General features: G+C 39.5%; 3 protein-coding genes and 1 long non-coding RNA gene across 4 annotated transcripts; 2 read left to right on the top strand and 2 right to left on the bottom strand.

Moving 5' to 3' along the window:
* The first annotated feature begins 3 nt into the window (after positions 1-3).
* LOC136261809 (SHC-transforming protein 1-like) lies at positions 4-3390 on the top strand. The gene is made up of 19 exons (XM_066055872.1): positions 4-139; positions 198-268; positions 316-376; positions 436-466; positions 520-602; positions 651-704; positions 761-812; positions 863-989; positions 1039-1111; positions 1165-1200; positions 1247-1352; positions 1400-1639; positions 1691-1888; positions 1936-2151; positions 2354-2569; positions 2706-2846; positions 2904-3009; positions 3054-3135; positions 3188-3390. Exons 1-19 carry the CDS (start codon positions 8-10, stop codon positions 3317-3319), a joined length of 2157 nt encoding a protein of 718 aa, XP_065911944.1. The 5' UTR covers positions 4-7; the 3' UTR covers positions 3320-3390.
* Positions 3316-10789, bottom strand: LOC136261808 (mucosa-associated lymphoid tissue lymphoma translocation protein 1-like). Its single transcript, XM_066055871.1, has 18 exons — positions 10337-10789; positions 10092-10270; positions 6950-7076; positions 6643-6900; positions 6499-6594; positions 6324-6446; positions 5568-5663; positions 5433-5519; positions 5260-5298; positions 5063-5205; positions 4909-5011; positions 4690-4858; positions 4417-4506; positions 4237-4369; positions 4013-4187; positions 3775-3965; positions 3621-3731; positions 3316-3566 (listed from the first exon to the last, which is right to left on the bottom strand). The coding sequence occupies exons 1-18, from the start codon at positions 10659-10661 to the stop codon at positions 3423-3425; spliced, it is 2589 nt and encodes an 862-aa protein (XP_065911943.1). The 5' UTR covers positions 10662-10789; the 3' UTR covers positions 3316-3422.
* Positions 10790-12079: 1290 nt separating this feature from the next.
* On the bottom strand, positions 12080-12452 carry LOC136260667 (uncharacterized). The gene is made up of 2 exons (XR_010703634.1): positions 12269-12452; positions 12080-12217 (listed from the first exon to the last, which is right to left on the bottom strand). It is a non-coding gene; the product is annotated as an uncharacterized lncRNA (long non-coding RNA).
* Positions 12453-12886: 434 nt separating this feature from the next.
* On the top strand, positions 12887-17104 carry LOC136260666 (elongation factor 2-like). The gene is made up of 16 exons (XM_066054489.1): positions 12887-12982; positions 13150-13170; positions 13226-13419; positions 13470-13651; positions 13983-14191; positions 14308-14541; positions 14593-14868; positions 14922-15094; positions 15143-15281; positions 15630-15749; positions 15809-15916; positions 15961-16104; positions 16158-16367; positions 16434-16616; positions 16669-16801; positions 16847-17104. The coding sequence occupies exons 1-16, from the start codon at positions 12980-12982 to the stop codon at positions 17038-17040; spliced, it is 2523 nt and encodes an 840-aa protein (XP_065910561.1). The 5' UTR covers positions 12887-12979; the 3' UTR covers positions 17041-17104.
* The last annotated feature ends 1027 nt before the right edge of the window (positions 17105-18131 follow it).

Consider the following 18131-nt stretch of genomic DNA (forward strand, 5'->3'; position numbering starts at 1 on the left):
AATAACAATGAAATCCGCGAAAGGAAAGGATGATAAGCCTTGGACGAGTACGGGTAGCTTTATTAAAAAACCGACTACAGGATGGCTGCATAATGATCGCGATTTGATGAATGGTTCCAGTATAACGTATTCAGTACGGGTAGGTTCAAGGATTCCACATTTTTGTTGCGCGTGACTGCTCCCCTGCCCTTATACAGTACTTGGGTTGTTGTGCAGTGACCCAGTCAATGAGGACCATCCAATATGCTGCACGTACTGCAGTTACGAGGTATTATCGTAATTTTGTTACATTTAATTCAATTTTGATTGTATTAGAGAAGCCATCATAAGAGTAGGCGAGGCTTCAGGGAAAATTCTGCCAAGCAAGAAACGAAAGGTATGCACGTGTATGTAGATCTCGTGTACACTAAAGAACGTTTGCCTACAAAATTACAGATCCCAAAGCAGCTGAACAAGTTATTAGGCAGTAAGTTCCTGTTTTGTTCATTGCTTGTCACCTTCACGGTTCACAAAACACAGCAATTGACACACGATGGGGAGATGACATCAACTTGTCCATATCTGTTGATAGTTTGCAGTTATTGAAGAGAGTCAATGAGAAGGTATACCACATGTTGCTCTCTGTACTGTCGCATTATCTCCTCTTGTAGGAGATTGTAAATCATGAGTTGTCTTCCATATCATTTGCTGCTGGAGGTGAAGGAGTGAGTATAATGACTCCATTATTTTTCTGGATGGCTAATGAATGATGCTATTATAGATTACACTGGACTACATTGGGTATGTGGCTAAAGACCCAATACATGACAGAGGTGGGACATTTAGTGTTATGGTGTCCATCAGTCTTGTTTGGTCTTTGTAGCTTGCCATGTTTTTGACTGTCCTGAAGTATCTCATTTGGTACTTTCCACAATTGGCCAGGCATTTGAGCTGCGCTACAAGTTGTATCTCAATCAGCCAACACCAAATGCTCTCACTATCCCTGAAGGGTAAGTATCTCAGTTTGTTAAGCTAACTTCACTGCTAATTGTTGTCTAGTTTTGATGGGGATACTTGGGGTAATCATCCAAAAATGTTCAGGGAAGAACCTCCTGGTGTGCCAGAACGGAAGGTACATATTGTAGGTTGTTGTGTGCCAATTCATTACTTCTGTGTGTGTCACAGAGAAATGCTGAGAACTACACACTGGCTACTTCCAGGGTACTAGTCATATTGTTTATCATTGTAATAATCAGCTATTGTGTAGGCTTCTAGTAAGTTTGATGATCACATCTATGATGAAAGTTCAGCTGGACAACGTCAGATGGACTTTTCACAAGATGGTGTCTACAATAACCCTGCGGATATCTTTGGTATAGTAAACAACTCATTAGTTTTTGTTGTAACATGGCTATGATAGGAGCCACAGGGAGTAATGTTTATGACAACAGAGAAGGTGCAGGGTTAAAGAGCAGGGCAGTGCACCAAGGTCAGGGACAGGGAGATGATACTATTGGTATCATGTCTCATGGAGAAAATATCTACTCTAACAATCCTGGAGAAGCGAAAGGTGATAATCCTTATGATGACCCGCATGCTCTGGCAAGAAGTAAGATGGGCTTCTCTGAAGATGGGGTCTATGATAACCCTTCACAGATAGGTAATATAATCATTACATAAATATAACCATTTTCAAGATCTTATTTTCTAGGCGGTGCAAACTCTTCCGTGTATGATAATAAAGAAAGTTTGGGACTGGAGCATGGAAGAATACGTCAGTTAAAAGGAGGCAGAGATGATCAGATTGGCATCACTACACACGAGGAACATGACTATGTCGAGCCACCTGAAGAAGTACCAATGGGCTTCTCAGAGGATGGCTGTTATGACAACCCTGGAGATCTTATGGGTAACAAGTGTTCTATGGTATCATGCTGATCATGTTTTGACCCATAGGTCAGGGTCAAACTGGAGTGTATGATAATAAAGAAGGACTTGGTCTAAAAGATTATCGTCGTAAGGTGTTCCAGGAAGGAGAGGGAGTTAATAGGATAGGTATCCTCACTCGTGATGAGAGTATATACTCTAATACTAAGAAGGAAAGTGCAAATCAGAATCCTGACTTGGTCTATACTCAGGAAGGTGTCTACGATAATCCTAGTCAGTTGACTGGTATGTTGTCTCTTCACTGTGCAGTTTACGTATGTCATGTTCTGAGTTCTTATCATAATTTCTAAAGGTGTCCGTATGCACTTTTTCTACCATACAGGTGTAATACAACTTGTGTACACGTCCTATTTCTTCTGCATGTAGAGTTTACATTGTCCCTATCGAGTATGCTTGTGGTCATATCCATCTCTTATACAACACACAGGTGATAATCAGCCAGGTGTATATGACAACAAGGAAGGACTAGGTCTAAAGGATTATCGTCGTAAGGTGTTTGAACAAGGCAGAGGAGCTGACAGAATAGGTATCCTCACTCGTGATGAAAGCATCTACTCTAATACTAAGAAAGAAAGTGCTGAACAGAATCCTGACCTGGTCTACACTCAGGAAGGTGTCTATGACAACCCTGGTCAATTGACTGGTACGTGTGCTTGTGCATGAGTGTGTGTACATGTGTCTGTGCGTGCAGTGTCATTGTGTGTAATGTAATACAGGTGGGTGTACATACATAACAATCATGTTGTGCACACAATTATGTACAATAATTTTACATACAGGAGCAGCAAACCAGGAGGGTATTTATGACAACAAGAGTGGTGTATTACCTAACAGACCTCTACAAGAATCAGGAAGGTCCCCATCATTTGATGACCCAACGTATGCTTCCATATGGAAGAAGCCTGCAGCAGAGAAGCCCAGTAAGTCATTCATAACTTGTCTGGTGTTCCTAAAGTGAAATTGTTAACACAATATAGTTGTTGATATTACAATACCATTAAATAAACAACAATGGTACCATGGCACCATGTCTCGGATTGAAGCTGAAGCCTTACTTGAGGATGATGGAGAGTTTCTGATCAGGTTAGTATTTGCATGTAATAGCAGTAAATGTCAGTAATTTGTAGAGAAAGTAAAGGAAAGTATGTGTTGACAGCCAAGGGTGACGGCAAGTGTCACCATTTGCTGCTAATTGATGATCGTGGAAAGGTAAATGTTTACACAACATCTTAAGCACTTACCATTTGTGACAATCACTCAGGTAAAAGCTCGAGACAAGGAATTTAAGAGTGTTCCTGATTTAGTTCATTATTTTTCATCATCAAAACTGCCTTTAGTAATAGCTGGCATAGATGTTTTTTTAAACCAACCTGTACTGACTGCATTCCCTTAATGTACCTCCCTTCCCAGTTACTAATATTGTTGTCTTTTATATGTGTAATACAGATGAATAAAATGTAGAAATTGTGTGGGAGGGGCTGAGCTGGGTGTAACTGCTATAACTTTCTCATTTCGTTGACAGTTCTGGCATAGAGGGGGGCCTCTGGTAGCTCATATGAGATCACATGCTCTTTTTTACAGGGTTGATGATGTGTAGTCTCGTAGGAATAGTTGATGGTCACTTTGAGCACAACTGGATGCTAATGAAGATACTTGTGGGTAGCATTTCAAAATGGCTACTGTACAAAACTCACTTGTAACTTCTGTAATTCAGTGATTTTGAAATGTGTCAAGTTGTTTTGACCTTGCTCCTTTGCAAACCGATATGACATCTCTTTATCTTGGTACTGGCAGCTTGGTACGGACTACACACAACAAATAATCCTGAAGCCATTGTAATGTTCTCACCATGACGGGTTCAGCCTGGGCAGCACACACAGACTGAAGGTCTAGTCTGATGTGATGGATACTTGTAGTGGATGAGCAGCCATTCAACTGTTCTACCATCACTATCAACATATTGGAGTGCTCAGCAGCAAATTGTAGTCGCAAGACCACTTGACAGTCATCTGTGTGCAGTACCAGCGGCTCTGGTACCACTGTAACAAAGATGTATGTGAAGCAGTATGTTAACTGGTGGACTTACTGTGAGCATATTTCCAAGCACGTCCTTTCATTTCTCTGTCTACGGAGAACTCCACCTGGTAAATCTCATCAAACAGACTCAGACTTTCACCAAGGTTGCTTTGTATTTCTGGTTTCTGCCACGGTTCTGTGGCATCCAGTTGTGAAGGCCGGTTGGTGCATACTCCCTCACAAACCTACCACCCTCAACACATCTTACAACTACCACAGACAGGAGATACAGACCTTATTGAGGAAGATGTCAATCTTCTCTTTATGTGCTGGATTGGACTCGTTCAGTCCACGGACAATTTCAGTCACAAAATAACTGTTCCGTTTACTCTCCTCCTGTGCTTCAAATGCATAGCCATTGGTGGAACTATACATGTACACATCAACTCCACACCACTTTACTATACACCTCACCAAGCAAATCCAACTACAAAGTAGTTATTGTACTGATGAACGCTTAGAGGAACTGCCTTTGTTGGGAAGAAGCTACAACCAGGCTGAGTGCTGTAAAGGAAGGATTAGATGATATACATGGAATTATAGATATAGTGAAACCCCATTGATAAGACCACCTTTGCAACCAAATACCATGGCATCAAAATGAGGTGCTCTTAGAAATACAACATAGCTTTTGTTTAGGACAAACATAATCATAAAGAGGTGGAGGTATCACTACATGTTCGTTACCTGGCAGCAACACGACACATGTCTAATAGCATAATAGACACTTTAGCCCCAGTGTGTTGCATGTGTGTCTTGATGTCTTGAGCACACAGGCAGTAGCGAGGGTCCTTTTCTAGTGTCGTGTCCACTCCCATCAAATAATTCTGACCATCTACTGACTGAAAGCCATGTCCTGTAGCATCCAATGATCTACTATGACACAATAAAGGAAGATGCAAATACCGGCAAAGAAGAACAATGCGTAGACATTGGCTCCTAGTAGGCTAAGGAAGAATTGCAGGGCTTGGTCCATCTCAGCTTTGGTCAAGTTCACCAGACTAACAACCTGGATAAACACACATCAGTGCTACACCATTGGCAGTGACTACTAAATCACCTTAAAGCCAATACTAAACAGTGCTCCTCCTAAGTCTTGAGTGTCCATTTCTGGTGTCCTCAATTTTGGCATATCCTTTTCTCTGTACTCCCTGTTGCCAATCAGTAGTGCTATCTTGTCAACACATGGTACTGATAAGTTGACTGGGCAATAGATCACATGTGTATAACACTTAATATTAACATGTACAGTCTTACTAGGCATTGGTTCAGCCTCCAGTGAAACAGAAGGCTGGCCTGTAACATAACATGGTACAAGATTCTAGACACACTAGTTATAGGAAACAACAACACACACTCCATATACTTCATTTACATTACACGCACACTCCGTAACAACATGACATACTCCATGACGTTACACACCACACCTGATGGCCTGTCACCACTGTCATCATGATCGTGGTTATCAATATGTCGTGGATCAGGTGAGCTAACTTGTTCTGGAGCTAACGTTCCTACAATTATATCAAGTGACACACCTGCATGACTCCTGCTACACCTACCCGTTATATCCAGCGTCTTCCTCTGATCCCTTAACATTGGTGGTGTGTGCGGTATCCATGATGACTGGTGGTGGTGCCCACTTCCTGACATGTTCCCTGAAATCACATAATTCTCTCTGTCAGTGCTACAATTGTGATTTGGACCCCTGGAGACCACCTGGTGTCTGGGTGATTGGAATCTCTATCTTTGACCAACTACTCTAATAGAGCAGTCATTTTGAAGTAGGGAGTAATAATGTCCATTAGTATACACTGTATATTTGCAGGTGTAAGTGACCTCCCTTGTTTCACTACCTTTTCTTTCTATAATTTCTCCTTGTATGTATAAATTTATTGTTACAGATACTATTTTTTAACTTAAATATGATGGTACGTACATACCATTCTTGAAACACTCCCCAGTGGCACAGTTGGATGGCACAGTTGGATAGCACGTCGTACTTAATAAAAAGTATCAGACATGCGAAGGTCAGGAGTTCAAGCCTCCCCTGAGGAAGTAACTTTTTGATGCTTACTACATTTTTTGTTGTTGCGAATTCGAAAGTTGCCACAGGCTCCCAGCGGCGAGTACTTTTTTCATTGCTCACCAGGTTTTATGTACATGTTTTGCCTGTTAGCAAACTTGGTCCAATAAGAACTCTACAGAGTTCAATGGAATTTAGAAATCTTCAGGCACTGTAGTAGTGCTAGCCATTTGGCTACTAAGTCATGTGTTTTGAAGTCTATAGATATTAGGTTTCTATGTCTTGAACTCACCTCCATTATGAAGGGGTACCCCACTATGTTGCATTTGGTTAGCCAGCACATAAGAGTCATACGCACCATCCAGTGGGACCTGGTAAGATGACGTTGGAGGATTGTAACCATAGTCACCATTGTCTACAATATGTAAAACAGATGATGTAAGATCAACATAATTGACAGTACTTACAGTAGGGTTGCATGTGTAATTCATGATGTTCAGATGACAAGAGTGAATTGGTGCTCTGCTCGTGGTGATGATGATAGTAATTGCCAGATGTTGACACTACAAGAATGTAATTCTGTACATCTATACAGGTATTCCCAAACTTACCAGTAACTAGACACTCTGATGATAAAATAGAATCAGTGTCAGTAAAGGCAGAACACATGTAGGATCCTTGGTCACTAAGTGTCACTTGTTCTATTGAAAATATCGGATCTGTAGTTATGACATTAAGTACCCCATCTTTAAACCACTTGTAGCTCAAGCGATCACTTCCACTCCCCTCCACACCCAGGTATAACTCTAGTTTAGCACCCAACAACACTTCATGTTCATGAGGTAACTGATGAGTTATTTGCAGTGATGCTAGATGACATTGCAGCTTAATCAATTTATAAATAGTATTAGTTCTTACTTCGTTTTTGACTGTGTCTCGGGTGCATCATTCGTGGATTGTTAAACGGCTGGGTGACCTTGATCTCTACCCACTTGGAGAAATCAACACCAAATGTGTTCATGGCTCGACATATGTACTTTCCAGACTACAGTAAAATTAATAAAACAACAAGCAAGGCAATTACAACTATATGCATTCTTAAAGGGGAGAGGGCAACACCAATGAGTAAAAGCCCAGAATTTTAACACCCAAATTTCATCTTTATTGACTACAATCTCATCCCTGTGTCCGGATTATAATGGCAACTATGATTCAAGAGAGCCATCAGAGCAAGTGATATGGCCCTCCAGAACTCAGCTGAATAGTTAAAAACACTTTCTTTATAGTCAGCCATTTGATAAAGCTACTTCTAGATCCGATCTCATGGTAGCTATTTTCAGGGGTGTTCAGACTATAGCTGAAGAGTGTGCTTCATATACTGAGAGAATTCTGGTTCACTAGATTATAGCTCTTGAATTATTATTCAGCCTCCCCCCCTTCCACACACACACACACACACACACACACACACACACACACACACACACACACACACACACACACACACACACACACACACACACACACACACACACACACACACACACACACACACACACACACACAGGCACATTCTCATTCCATTGACACTTTACTGCATATACCTCTCTTGAGTTAAAATGTTGCTGCAAGTGCTACACAAAAAATAGCACATAAAGAGTGGGCAAGAGACAATATAGCACGGAGCAAAGCTGAGTGCTATATTTTGTCTCTTTGAATGCTATATTTTCTGTCAAGTACAAGCAAGGAAATGATTTAACTGATTTAAAGATCTTCTAGTTTAAGTTTGAGCAACGGCTTGAAGAATTAAGAGCACGCAAGCAAAACTAAATGAGTTCTCATACTGAAACAGCCAATGATTGGATGATGGAAATCCTCTGGAGTGATTTCTTCTCTGGCTTTTGAGAATTTTCTTCTTCAGGTAAATCGGTGTTTTATTCATGCAGAGTTCTATAGCTTCATATACAGTAACACCGTGGCCATGTATATAACACTGTTTGTCGCATAGACCATTCTGCATGGTGAATATAACAGCCATGTTTACTGGTGTATACTTCTTTGTTGTTATTGTATCAAACTCAGTATGCTTGTACGTGGGCGGATCAAAATATTCTAATAGAGCAGTCAAGTAAATACTCTAATAATGCAGTCAAGTGTATCTGATAACAAAGCTTGCACTGAATTTGACAGCTATTATCTACTCACATTAGGAGACTCTGTATACACATTGCAATTCATCTGTATACAGAATGCAAAACAGAACAATCTTCATTACCATTACTGGATTAAATAAACAGTACACAAACTAGATGAGTAAAAAAATGAGATTTTCAAAAGAGAATAGGGATTGCTGAAAACAAAAGGCCATGAAACAAGAAGGAATTTCTGGGGTGGACCATAAATCCTTTTTTCCAAGTGATGAATGGTAATAATATTACGCAACTAAAATTTTATGACAGAGAGTCAAAATAGGAATCTGTGGTTTACATTGCCATTCCAGTGATCCCTTCTTGTTTCATGGGTTTTTTTTCAGCAATCCCTATTCCCCTTTTAAAACCTTCAATTTTTAATTCATCTAGTTAAAATATTTGTGAATGCCTTTATTGTCTAGGTGGTGTACTTGACACTTGACTCCTGTGATCAATATTTAGCTAAAAATTGGCCAATAAACTCACTGTAGTTTGCAATAAAGCTGTAGTCCAGTATAATTAAAATAAAAATAACTTTTAAAAAATTAAGTAGGTTCCAGTGATAAAAAGTAGTGGAAATGGCATGTTTTAGCTGAGTAGCGAGATTAAGATACTCTAATACAGCAGTCACAGTGTATTTTATAGTTATGATCTAACAAAAGGCTTTATAGCAATGTGGGAAAATCCCTAAATTGGCATGTTTTCACCATCTTCAGTAGGATTTTCCTACTTTGTAAAACATGCCAATATAGGGATTTTCCCACATTGCAACAAAGTCAAGTAGGGACTAGGGACTTCCCAATAGCTATCATCATCTTGTTTCACTACTTGTTTATCGCTGGAACCATACTTCATTTTTAAATGCACTTTTTTTTGCTAATGCATAGCTATAAAATACATGTGCTGCTGTGACTGCTGTATCAGAGTATCTTGATCTCACCGTACTTAGCTACGCAATAGATTTAGCTGGGGGTGCGGTACAATATCTTGTTTTCTACAGCACTATGTTAACACACCAAAAGTATAATTTGAACCTCCCTTGAGTAAAGATTAGTCATTCTCCCTTCTCTTTCCATTTTTCATTGTCCATGCATATGTATAAGATGCAATTGCATCTATACTGCAACTTCTAGAAGCTTCCTAGCTTGCACATGGTATCAGTGATCATTAATGAGGTGTGCTGTGGTGACTCCCCGCAACTGGAGATATACAGATACCCCTCTGCTAGGAGATCTCGAACCATTTTAGAGAACCTCTCCAGAGATCTCTTAGTGGTTTTAAATACATCATTATCTACCAAAGATCAAAGGATTTTATGCATACCATTTTGTTTTACCAGTCCATTTAATGTGAAGAGGGAGGGTCTCCCTCAGGAGGGAGGGTCTCCCTCAGGAGGGAGGCAGATTTCAGTGAGCCTTCCGTTATAGATATCAATGTGGAAAGTGATTGTGGGTTTACGTTTTGTGTAAAATAATTATGATGACATGATGTTAATCAATGTATCCATCTATAAATACAGAAATACACCCCCACCACTTTCTTAGTCACACCCACTCAGATCTTCATGGCTTTTCGACTTCACCTTAGGTTTTATGAAGATGTCTCTATAACTACAACTTTAAAGGAAACACCATATCCTCTATCCATCACCCACCCCCACTCTTGTGTAACACTTTGATTCCCCCTTTCCTATATGTCAGTGTAAGCTGATTTGCTTTGTGTACTCACTTTTGTCTTCACATGTTGAACAGTGGTAGTGGGACACAAGTAAGAATTTGAACCAAATCAGATGTTATTTATCCCTCCAACCCAAGAAAAATAACTGTCTGTACACGCAAGACTAGCCCAACCATCATGACAATACAGCTTACCTGATCAAGCTTGACATTGTCAATGGTGAAATGAGGTGAGGTCTCTCCTGACAACTCAGTACGATCCTTGAACCACTGGTATGACGGTGGGGGAAACCCTGTTGCTTTACACTTCAGTGTTACAGTGCCACCTTCAGCTGAAACAGTAGACTGTGGCTGCTCCACAAATTTCACATCCTCTGTGTATATTGAAACAACAACTGTTATGATGACAGTTTCATTTTCACTATGGTTAACGTACATACCTTGGTAACTTAACTCCTTCAGCGCTTCATTCATCTCTATTGCCTTCAATCCGGCTATTAACTGTCCAAGGCGAATGCTACGATTGCTCAAGTCAACGAGAAAGGCGTACGCGGCGTTCCCATCACTTGTGTTGCCCCCCATTCGTTCGATATCTCTAGGTAAGTATTTTACACCGGGCACTTTCCCTGCCAACTCCTTCCACCATGGCCATTTACTTGTGTGGTTCTTTGTGTCAAGAATGTCAGACAACTTCTTTAGCTTGGAAAAACCCAACGAAGTAAGGTATTGGTTTTCAGAATACTTCCAACCCGACTTTGTCTCCATCCCCACGTATTTACTCAACTAATACCGGTACAACTACGCCCAAACAGTCACTTGGACCTTTCCTATTTAGACGATTACAACTGCGACAAATTCCCTGAAATCCCCATCGTCAATATACACGTGACGTAATAAGTCCACGGAAAATCGTGTTATGAACATAGCCCGATACATTAAGAACACGTGACTCCTAGAATTTAATTTTGAAAATGATTGAGATACTCTAATAGAACAGTCAGTGTGTATTTTCGAAAGGTAACATTATATGGGCGTAGTTCACTTAAAACTTGTGTGCTCTATACTTCAGTGTCATCCATGACTCATTGGGCTATATGTAGCTTGTAAATTTGACATGTCTGCAGACGGTGCAGTAGCTAAACATATTTTATCTGACTTACATATATATTTTTGAAAGACATGTATTTCCAAAATTAGTAGTTGTTTCTTTTCTTTTGCCTACTGACTAACCCATTTAGTTGTAAAATAAATCCAAGCAACATAGGTGAAAAGTTGTTGCTTGGATTTATTTTGCAACAAACTGGGTTGGTCGGTAGGCAAAAAAACAACAACAAAAAACAGCTGGCTAGCTAATCTCAGACATGTTTATCTTTTAAAAATATAAGCAAGCCATGCACACACTTTCTAGTTACAAGCTATGTAGCTAGCTATTGTAAAGGAAAGTGTAGTTCGTAGCTCAATGAGTCATGGATGACACTGAAATAAATTTCTTAGCCAAGAAGTAGAGGTACATATAGCTAGCTACACTGGTCTTTAGTGATTAAGTTTAAGGGAACTATACCTATAAAGATAATGTTACCTTTTGAGACCAAAATTTTGTTCTATTAGAGTATCTCGATCATTGTGCACCAATTACAATTTTAAAAAAAATTTACATCAATAATTACAAATTAAATTCTAGGTGTCACGTGATTTTAATTTTTTCCTTTTCTTAATTAAAATCTGTGTAAAATTGGGTCGGTCGGGTCCGAGCAACAACTTTTCAAATAGGTATGGCCTTAACCATTAAAAGAATCCAGGCATTCTTGGATAGCTAAATGTACTGACCATGGATATTAGCACAGTTATAAATATCTACTTGACACTTAAATTCACTACTCATAGAAAATCATGTATTCATGTATCGAAGTTTCAAACATTTATTGTACTCGTTACACGAGATTTTTGAGTTTGATCTCTTGTCAAATATGTCTATTGAGGGTACCAAAAATAAACCAGTTGTTATGTCATCATTTTGTCTTATATATCCACTTGCGATCACACCTGCACACTACTCCACACTTGTTTGACCCACAGTATTTACACGGGAAAAAACAGCCAGAACACAATGGCTTTGTACAGTCACAGTAATCTTCTCCAGATAACAATTTGCCTTCACTATCATATAACATTCCTGGCTGCAATTGGTTGACACGGAGTCGCCTAGTCAAGTTAAAAAAAAATATTTCTAGAAAGTGTGCTACTTAGGGGGCATCTCCAAACTGATTTTGGTACGTTTAACGTCATAGTGATGCTAACTTCAGACCCCCCTTAGCGTCACACTATAAAAACAATGCAATGGCAATAGAAGCACAAAACGTTATATTCTTTACCTGAAAACATAGTCTACAAACAGTACTGCTGCTTAATCACATCACTTTCCCTGTTCCTAGCTGTTTACACTATAACTGCTTTAATAAAAATTTATAACGTCACGGGCTGAACCCCCCTAACGTAATTATGACGCAAAATCAGTTTGGAGATGCCCCCTTACCATAGATTATATATAATCTATGTACTTACATAGACTCGCTCTCCATGTTTCCTGGAGGCGTCACCACCAATACATTTTGCATTCGAGGTCCAGGGTTGGTGAATTGAAGGTTTTTGAGCTCCTTCAGCGCCAACTTTGACAACTAAACAAATTTAGCGATGTGTGCGCTTTAATAAGAAAAAACACGTGAGTATATTCAGTCGTACCTTTCGAGTAGTGGACGGTACTTTTGTGGAGCTATCAAGCGTTAGACGAGTCCAAGAACGCTGTATCCCAGTACTCATTCTACTTGTTTGGCGGAATTTATCGCTACTCATTTTCGAGCGGCAAACTTCAGATGGTACGCACGCGCAGTAAGGAGAAAAAATTACCCAGTGACGTAATCTTTGTGATTGCACAACTTCTACCAAACTTTTAGCGATTGCACAATTATGTGCCATTCAATCATTACGTAATCACTCCTATATATATTCTGTGACTAAAGTGGGTTCCTCACAGATTATAATTATGGTGTACTTATGACTATAGCTAGTAGACTACTCAGATCAAAATGGTGAGTCTTTAATATTCACTGAACATCAACATTGATTGTAGTATCTCATGTATGTTGAGTATACAAATATAACTAGCTAGCTCAAATGCATAGGAGGGGTAGCTACATTGTTGTGATGTTGAATTTGTTCCCTTTTCTATGCACCTTCTTTTCAACGATGACAAAAGGTGAAATTCACAATAGACCAGGTAATGGGTGTGCTACTGTCATCAAGTGCATTCCATACTAACAGTGTCTCTACAGGTCCGTGCAATCATGGACAAACGGACAAACATCCGTAACATGTCCGTTATTGCCCACGTGGATCACGGCAAGAGTACCCTCACAGATTCTCTGGTCAGTAAAGCTGGCATCATCGCTGGTGCTAAAGCTGGAGATACTCGTTTCACTGATACAAGGAAGGATGAACAGGAACGTTGTATCACCATCAAATCAACGTAACCACCTCACCATAATCTTCACTATTGTACTATTTATTGTTCAATAGGGCAATATCATTGTATTACGAGTTGGCAGAGAAAGATTTGAGTTACGTGGTGCAAGAGAAAGATGGCAATGGATTTCTCATCAACCTCATTGATTCTCCTGGTCATGTTGATTTCTCATCAGAAGTGACGGCTGCATTGAGAGTTACAGATGGAGCACTTGTAGTTGTTGATTGTGTATCAGGTGAGAATTATAATTGCCCAGTAACCTATGTAGCATAGTCTTACTCTCAACGATAACTATACTGTTTGTTCCTCACATATCACATAGCACATGCAGGGATATTGTGCCCTTCTGAATGATTCAATCCTAGTTGATGCATTTCATACTTGTTTATTGTTGACAAATGTAACCACATATGTGTACATACAGGTACACATGCATTGTTCACTTATAGCTGCTATTTTCATTTGCTATTTGCATGTTGCATATGCAGTCCCTATGTGCCATGAATTAAGATAATGTTAAAATTATTATATGTTATTATTTCCGATGTTTACATCTTACCATGAAGGTGTGTGTGTTCAGACTGAGACAGTCTTGAAACAAGCGATTGCAGAGAGAATTAAGCCTGTACTGTTTATGAACAAGATGGACCGGGCCTTGTTAGAGCTACGGATTGAGCAAGAAGACTTATACCAAACCCTTCAACGGATTGTAGAGAATGTCAATGTCATAGTGGCTACATATGGTGATGAAGATGGGCCAATGGGAAACATTCAGGTTTGTGATCATGAAGTGATGGCAAAGTAGAGTGCAAACTACCTAGCTAATTATTATTGATGCATGAATGCTTCTATTTGCATCTTCTTGAGAAATCTTTTTGCTATACTCCACAGGTTCAACCCAGTGATGGAACTGTAGGCTTTGGTTCTGGCTTGCATGGTTGGGCATTTACTCTGAAACAGTTTGCTGAAATCTATTCTGAAAAGTTTAAGATTGAGACACCAAAACTGATGAAACGGCTATGGGGTGATCAATTTTATCATTCCAAAGAGAAAAAATGGAGCAAACAAGGAGGGGAGGGATATGTGAGAGGCTTCAACCAGTTTGTATTGGACCCCATATACAAGGTACTGTATTAGTACCACATTGGTTGAGTGTCAATTTCCCTTTTTGCTAAGGTGTTTGATGCTGTGATGAACTTCAAGAAAGATGAGACCGCCAAGCTGATCGAGAAACTCAATATTAAGCTGGATGCTGCTGATAAGGGCAAGGAAGGAAAGCCGTTGATGAAAGCAATCATGAGAAGATGGCTCCCTGCTGGAGATGCTCTCCTTCAGATGATAACCATCCATCTTCCCTCTCCCATAACTGCACAAAAGTATCGTATGGAGATGCTTTATGAAGGTCCTCATGATGACCCTTGTGCTGTTGGAATCAAGAATTGTGATCCCAGTGTATGTGACTGTTTATAGTAGTTGATACCAATAAATGATTGTTATACCAACAGGCTCCTCTGATGATGTACATTAGCAAGATGGTACCTACAACTGATAAAGGTCGTTTCTATGCATTTGGTCGTGTGTTCAGTGGAATAGTCTCGACTGGCCAGAAGGCTCGCATCATGGGGCCTAACTTTGTCCCTGGCAAAAAAGAAGATGTTTATGTGAAACCAATTCAAAGGTTTGTTGCTACTGTGATACTCAATTATGGCGAATGTTGCATATTAAGGACAATTCTAATGATGGGACGATATATTGAACCAATAGAAGATGTGCCATGTGGTAACATTGTTGGATTAGTGGGTGTGGACCAGTACCTTGTCAAGACAGGCACCATCAGTACCTATGAACATGCCCATAATTTGAAGGTATGTAACACAAAGTGCTAATAATAAATACCTTAGGTTTAAGGAAGAAAATCCATCCCTCCTGGAGGAAGACTGAGTGTGGCCCCGACTAGACATTGGGTGACCTGCAGTTTGAATCCTGGGGTTGGAGGGATTTTTTTTCCTTACTTAGGCCCCTTTTCTGTTACACCTTATCACTCAGTCAGTAAGTGAAGTCATTAGGTCTAAGTCCCTGAAATTAGGTTAGGTAATCCTAAGGCTGCAGCACATGTTGCTGTCAGACCTTCAGTGCTGGTCACTGTAAAGTGCTAATAATAATGATAATAATAACTCATATTAATGTACAAACTTTAATTTATTACATTAAAGGTAATGAAGTTCAGCGTCAGCCCAGTAGTGAAAGTTGCTGTGGAAGCCAAGAACCCTTCAGATCTTCCAAAATTAGTGGAAGGCTTGAAGAGATTAGCAAAATCTGATCCCATGGTGCAGGTATGAATGACCATCGATATCTCATTCATCAAATCTTTTTACTTGCTCATACTTTTCAGTGTCATATTGAAGAGAGTGGAGAGCATATTGTAGCAGGTGCTGGTGAGCTACATTTAGAAATTTGCCTTAAAGATTTGGAAGAAGACCATGCTTGTATTCCTCTAAAGGTATAGCACTTTTATTTTTCTAAAATAAATGTATATTGTTGCAGAAATCATGTCCAGTAGTGTCATATCGTGAGACAGTCAGTGAGGAATCAGATCGCATGTGTCTTTCAAAGTCTCCAAACAAACTCAATCGATTGTTTATGAAAGCCACACCAATGCCAGATGGGTTACCCGAAGATATTGATAAGGTAAGGGATATATACAAAAAGAAATGAATATAAATGCAATACCTCTCAATCAGGGTGACATTAGCCCCAGACAAGATCCTAAACAGAGAGCTCGATATCTTTCAGAGAAATATGAATATGATTCATCTGAAGCAAGGAAGGTTTGGTGCTTTGGCCCAGAGGGAACAGGCCCCAATTTGTTGATAGACTGCACAAAAGGTGTACAGTATTTGAATGATATTAAGGACAGTGTTGTAGCTGGATTCCAGTGGGCAACAAAAGAGGTAATTATATAGAATAAGGAGTACAATATGGTCATTCATAAATTGATTTTGTTTACCCTAATAAAGGGGGTACTGTGTGAAGAGAACATCAGAGGAGTCAGGTTTAACATCCATGATGTCAAGCTACACAGTGATGCTGTGCATCGTGCTGGAGGGCAGATTATACCAACCACAAGGCGAGTCCTATATGCCAGCATGTTAACAGCCTCTCCCCGCATCTTGGAGCCCATTTACTTGGTTGAGATCCAGGTATGGTGTATACATACACGTTTAAATTTTATCATGTGATCTTGTTGTGCAGTGCCCAGAGCAAGCAGTTGGTGGTATTTATGGTGTATTAAACAGGAGACGTGGTCGTGTTTTTGAGGAGAGTAAAATTGCAGGAACTCCAATGTTTGCAGTAAAAGGATACCTTCCTGTGAACGAGTCTTTTGGTGAGGGCTGGATTTGGCTAACCATTTAGCTAATGTGTATTGTAGGTTTCACAGCTGACCTGCGTTCCAACACTGGAGGTCAAGCATTTCCACAGTGTGTGTTTGACCACTGGCAGATCTTACCTGGTGATCCATTTGAGCCATCTAGCAAGCCAGCTTCAATTGTTTTGGAAACACGCAAGAGGAAGGGTCTTAGTGAAGCTGTGCCATCCCTTGACAAGTATTTGGACAAACTTTAGAGAACTGCACTGTTTCTCTTGTATAAATTATCAGTGAATATTTTTATTATCATTACTGACTTGATTTAGCTGCATGCAGATCTTTATTGCAATGCTCTACTCCTTAAATGGAAACGGGGTTATATAATATAATCAGGTAGTATTTTAGATACTTAAGCTGAACCTATTGTAGGTTCTTCATGGCTGAACAGCTTAAGCAATAAAAAAGCAATTTTTGATTACATTACATGACTTCATTACAGAGTAGATAGAATGTCAAGAGTGTATAATTACAAAATAGAAACCTCCCTATTCAATAATTATAAGTTCACTCATTCCATCATAAACAGGGTGAATTTCCTATCTTTAATGGTAGGGCAGTTGAAATGTGTTTCATGAATTCTAGCTAGGCTGGGGTTCCTCTGGAGTTCTGACATATTATCTATCACTTTACAATGCATTAGGTGATCATATATAGACATTGAATCTGTGATAGTATGTACAAACATAGTAACTGCATGTATACATAATCACCATGTAGGGATGTAGTAACAAACATTAAAGTCGTGGAGCTATACAACTATAGTTGATGTAAAGTATGCTTTATTTAGGGAGTTTGGGAACATGTCCCTGCATGGAAAATTTCTGTAATGTTCTGAAGTAATAATTTTATTGAAAAATGCACCTAAATTGTGTATTTTATGTGAACATGACTGTACTATTAGAGTAGCTGACTGCTCTATTAGAGTATCTTGACATTAAAAGAAAAGGTGGAGGGGTTAAGCCTCCTCTAAAATGAAAGTGGAGGGATCTAGCTCCTCTGCTGTTACACCTATGATAATCACCATAATTTTATGATGAAATATATAGCCATCAGTGGGGTTTATGCAATAAATTTATCACATGAGGCTAGCATGCAGTGATCACAAAAATCTATACAAGCCACACAGACTTAAATGACAAGACAGCTAGCCATAACCTTCATTTAACCACCTCAAGATAAGAGGGCACCTGCATCCTGTGCCCCACCGCTGCATGGAACTGTCTAATTTGTATGTCACTTGCCTAGCTGTTTGCAATTTAAATGCTTAAAATTTAATGATGAAAGAAAC

The sequence above is a fragment of the Dysidea avara genome, chromosome 7, assembly GCF_963678975.1.
Source record: "Dysidea avara chromosome 7, odDysAvar1.4, whole genome shotgun sequence".
NCBI classification, from domain to species: domain Eukaryota; kingdom Metazoa; phylum Porifera; class Demospongiae; order Dictyoceratida; family Dysideidae; genus Dysidea; species Dysidea avara.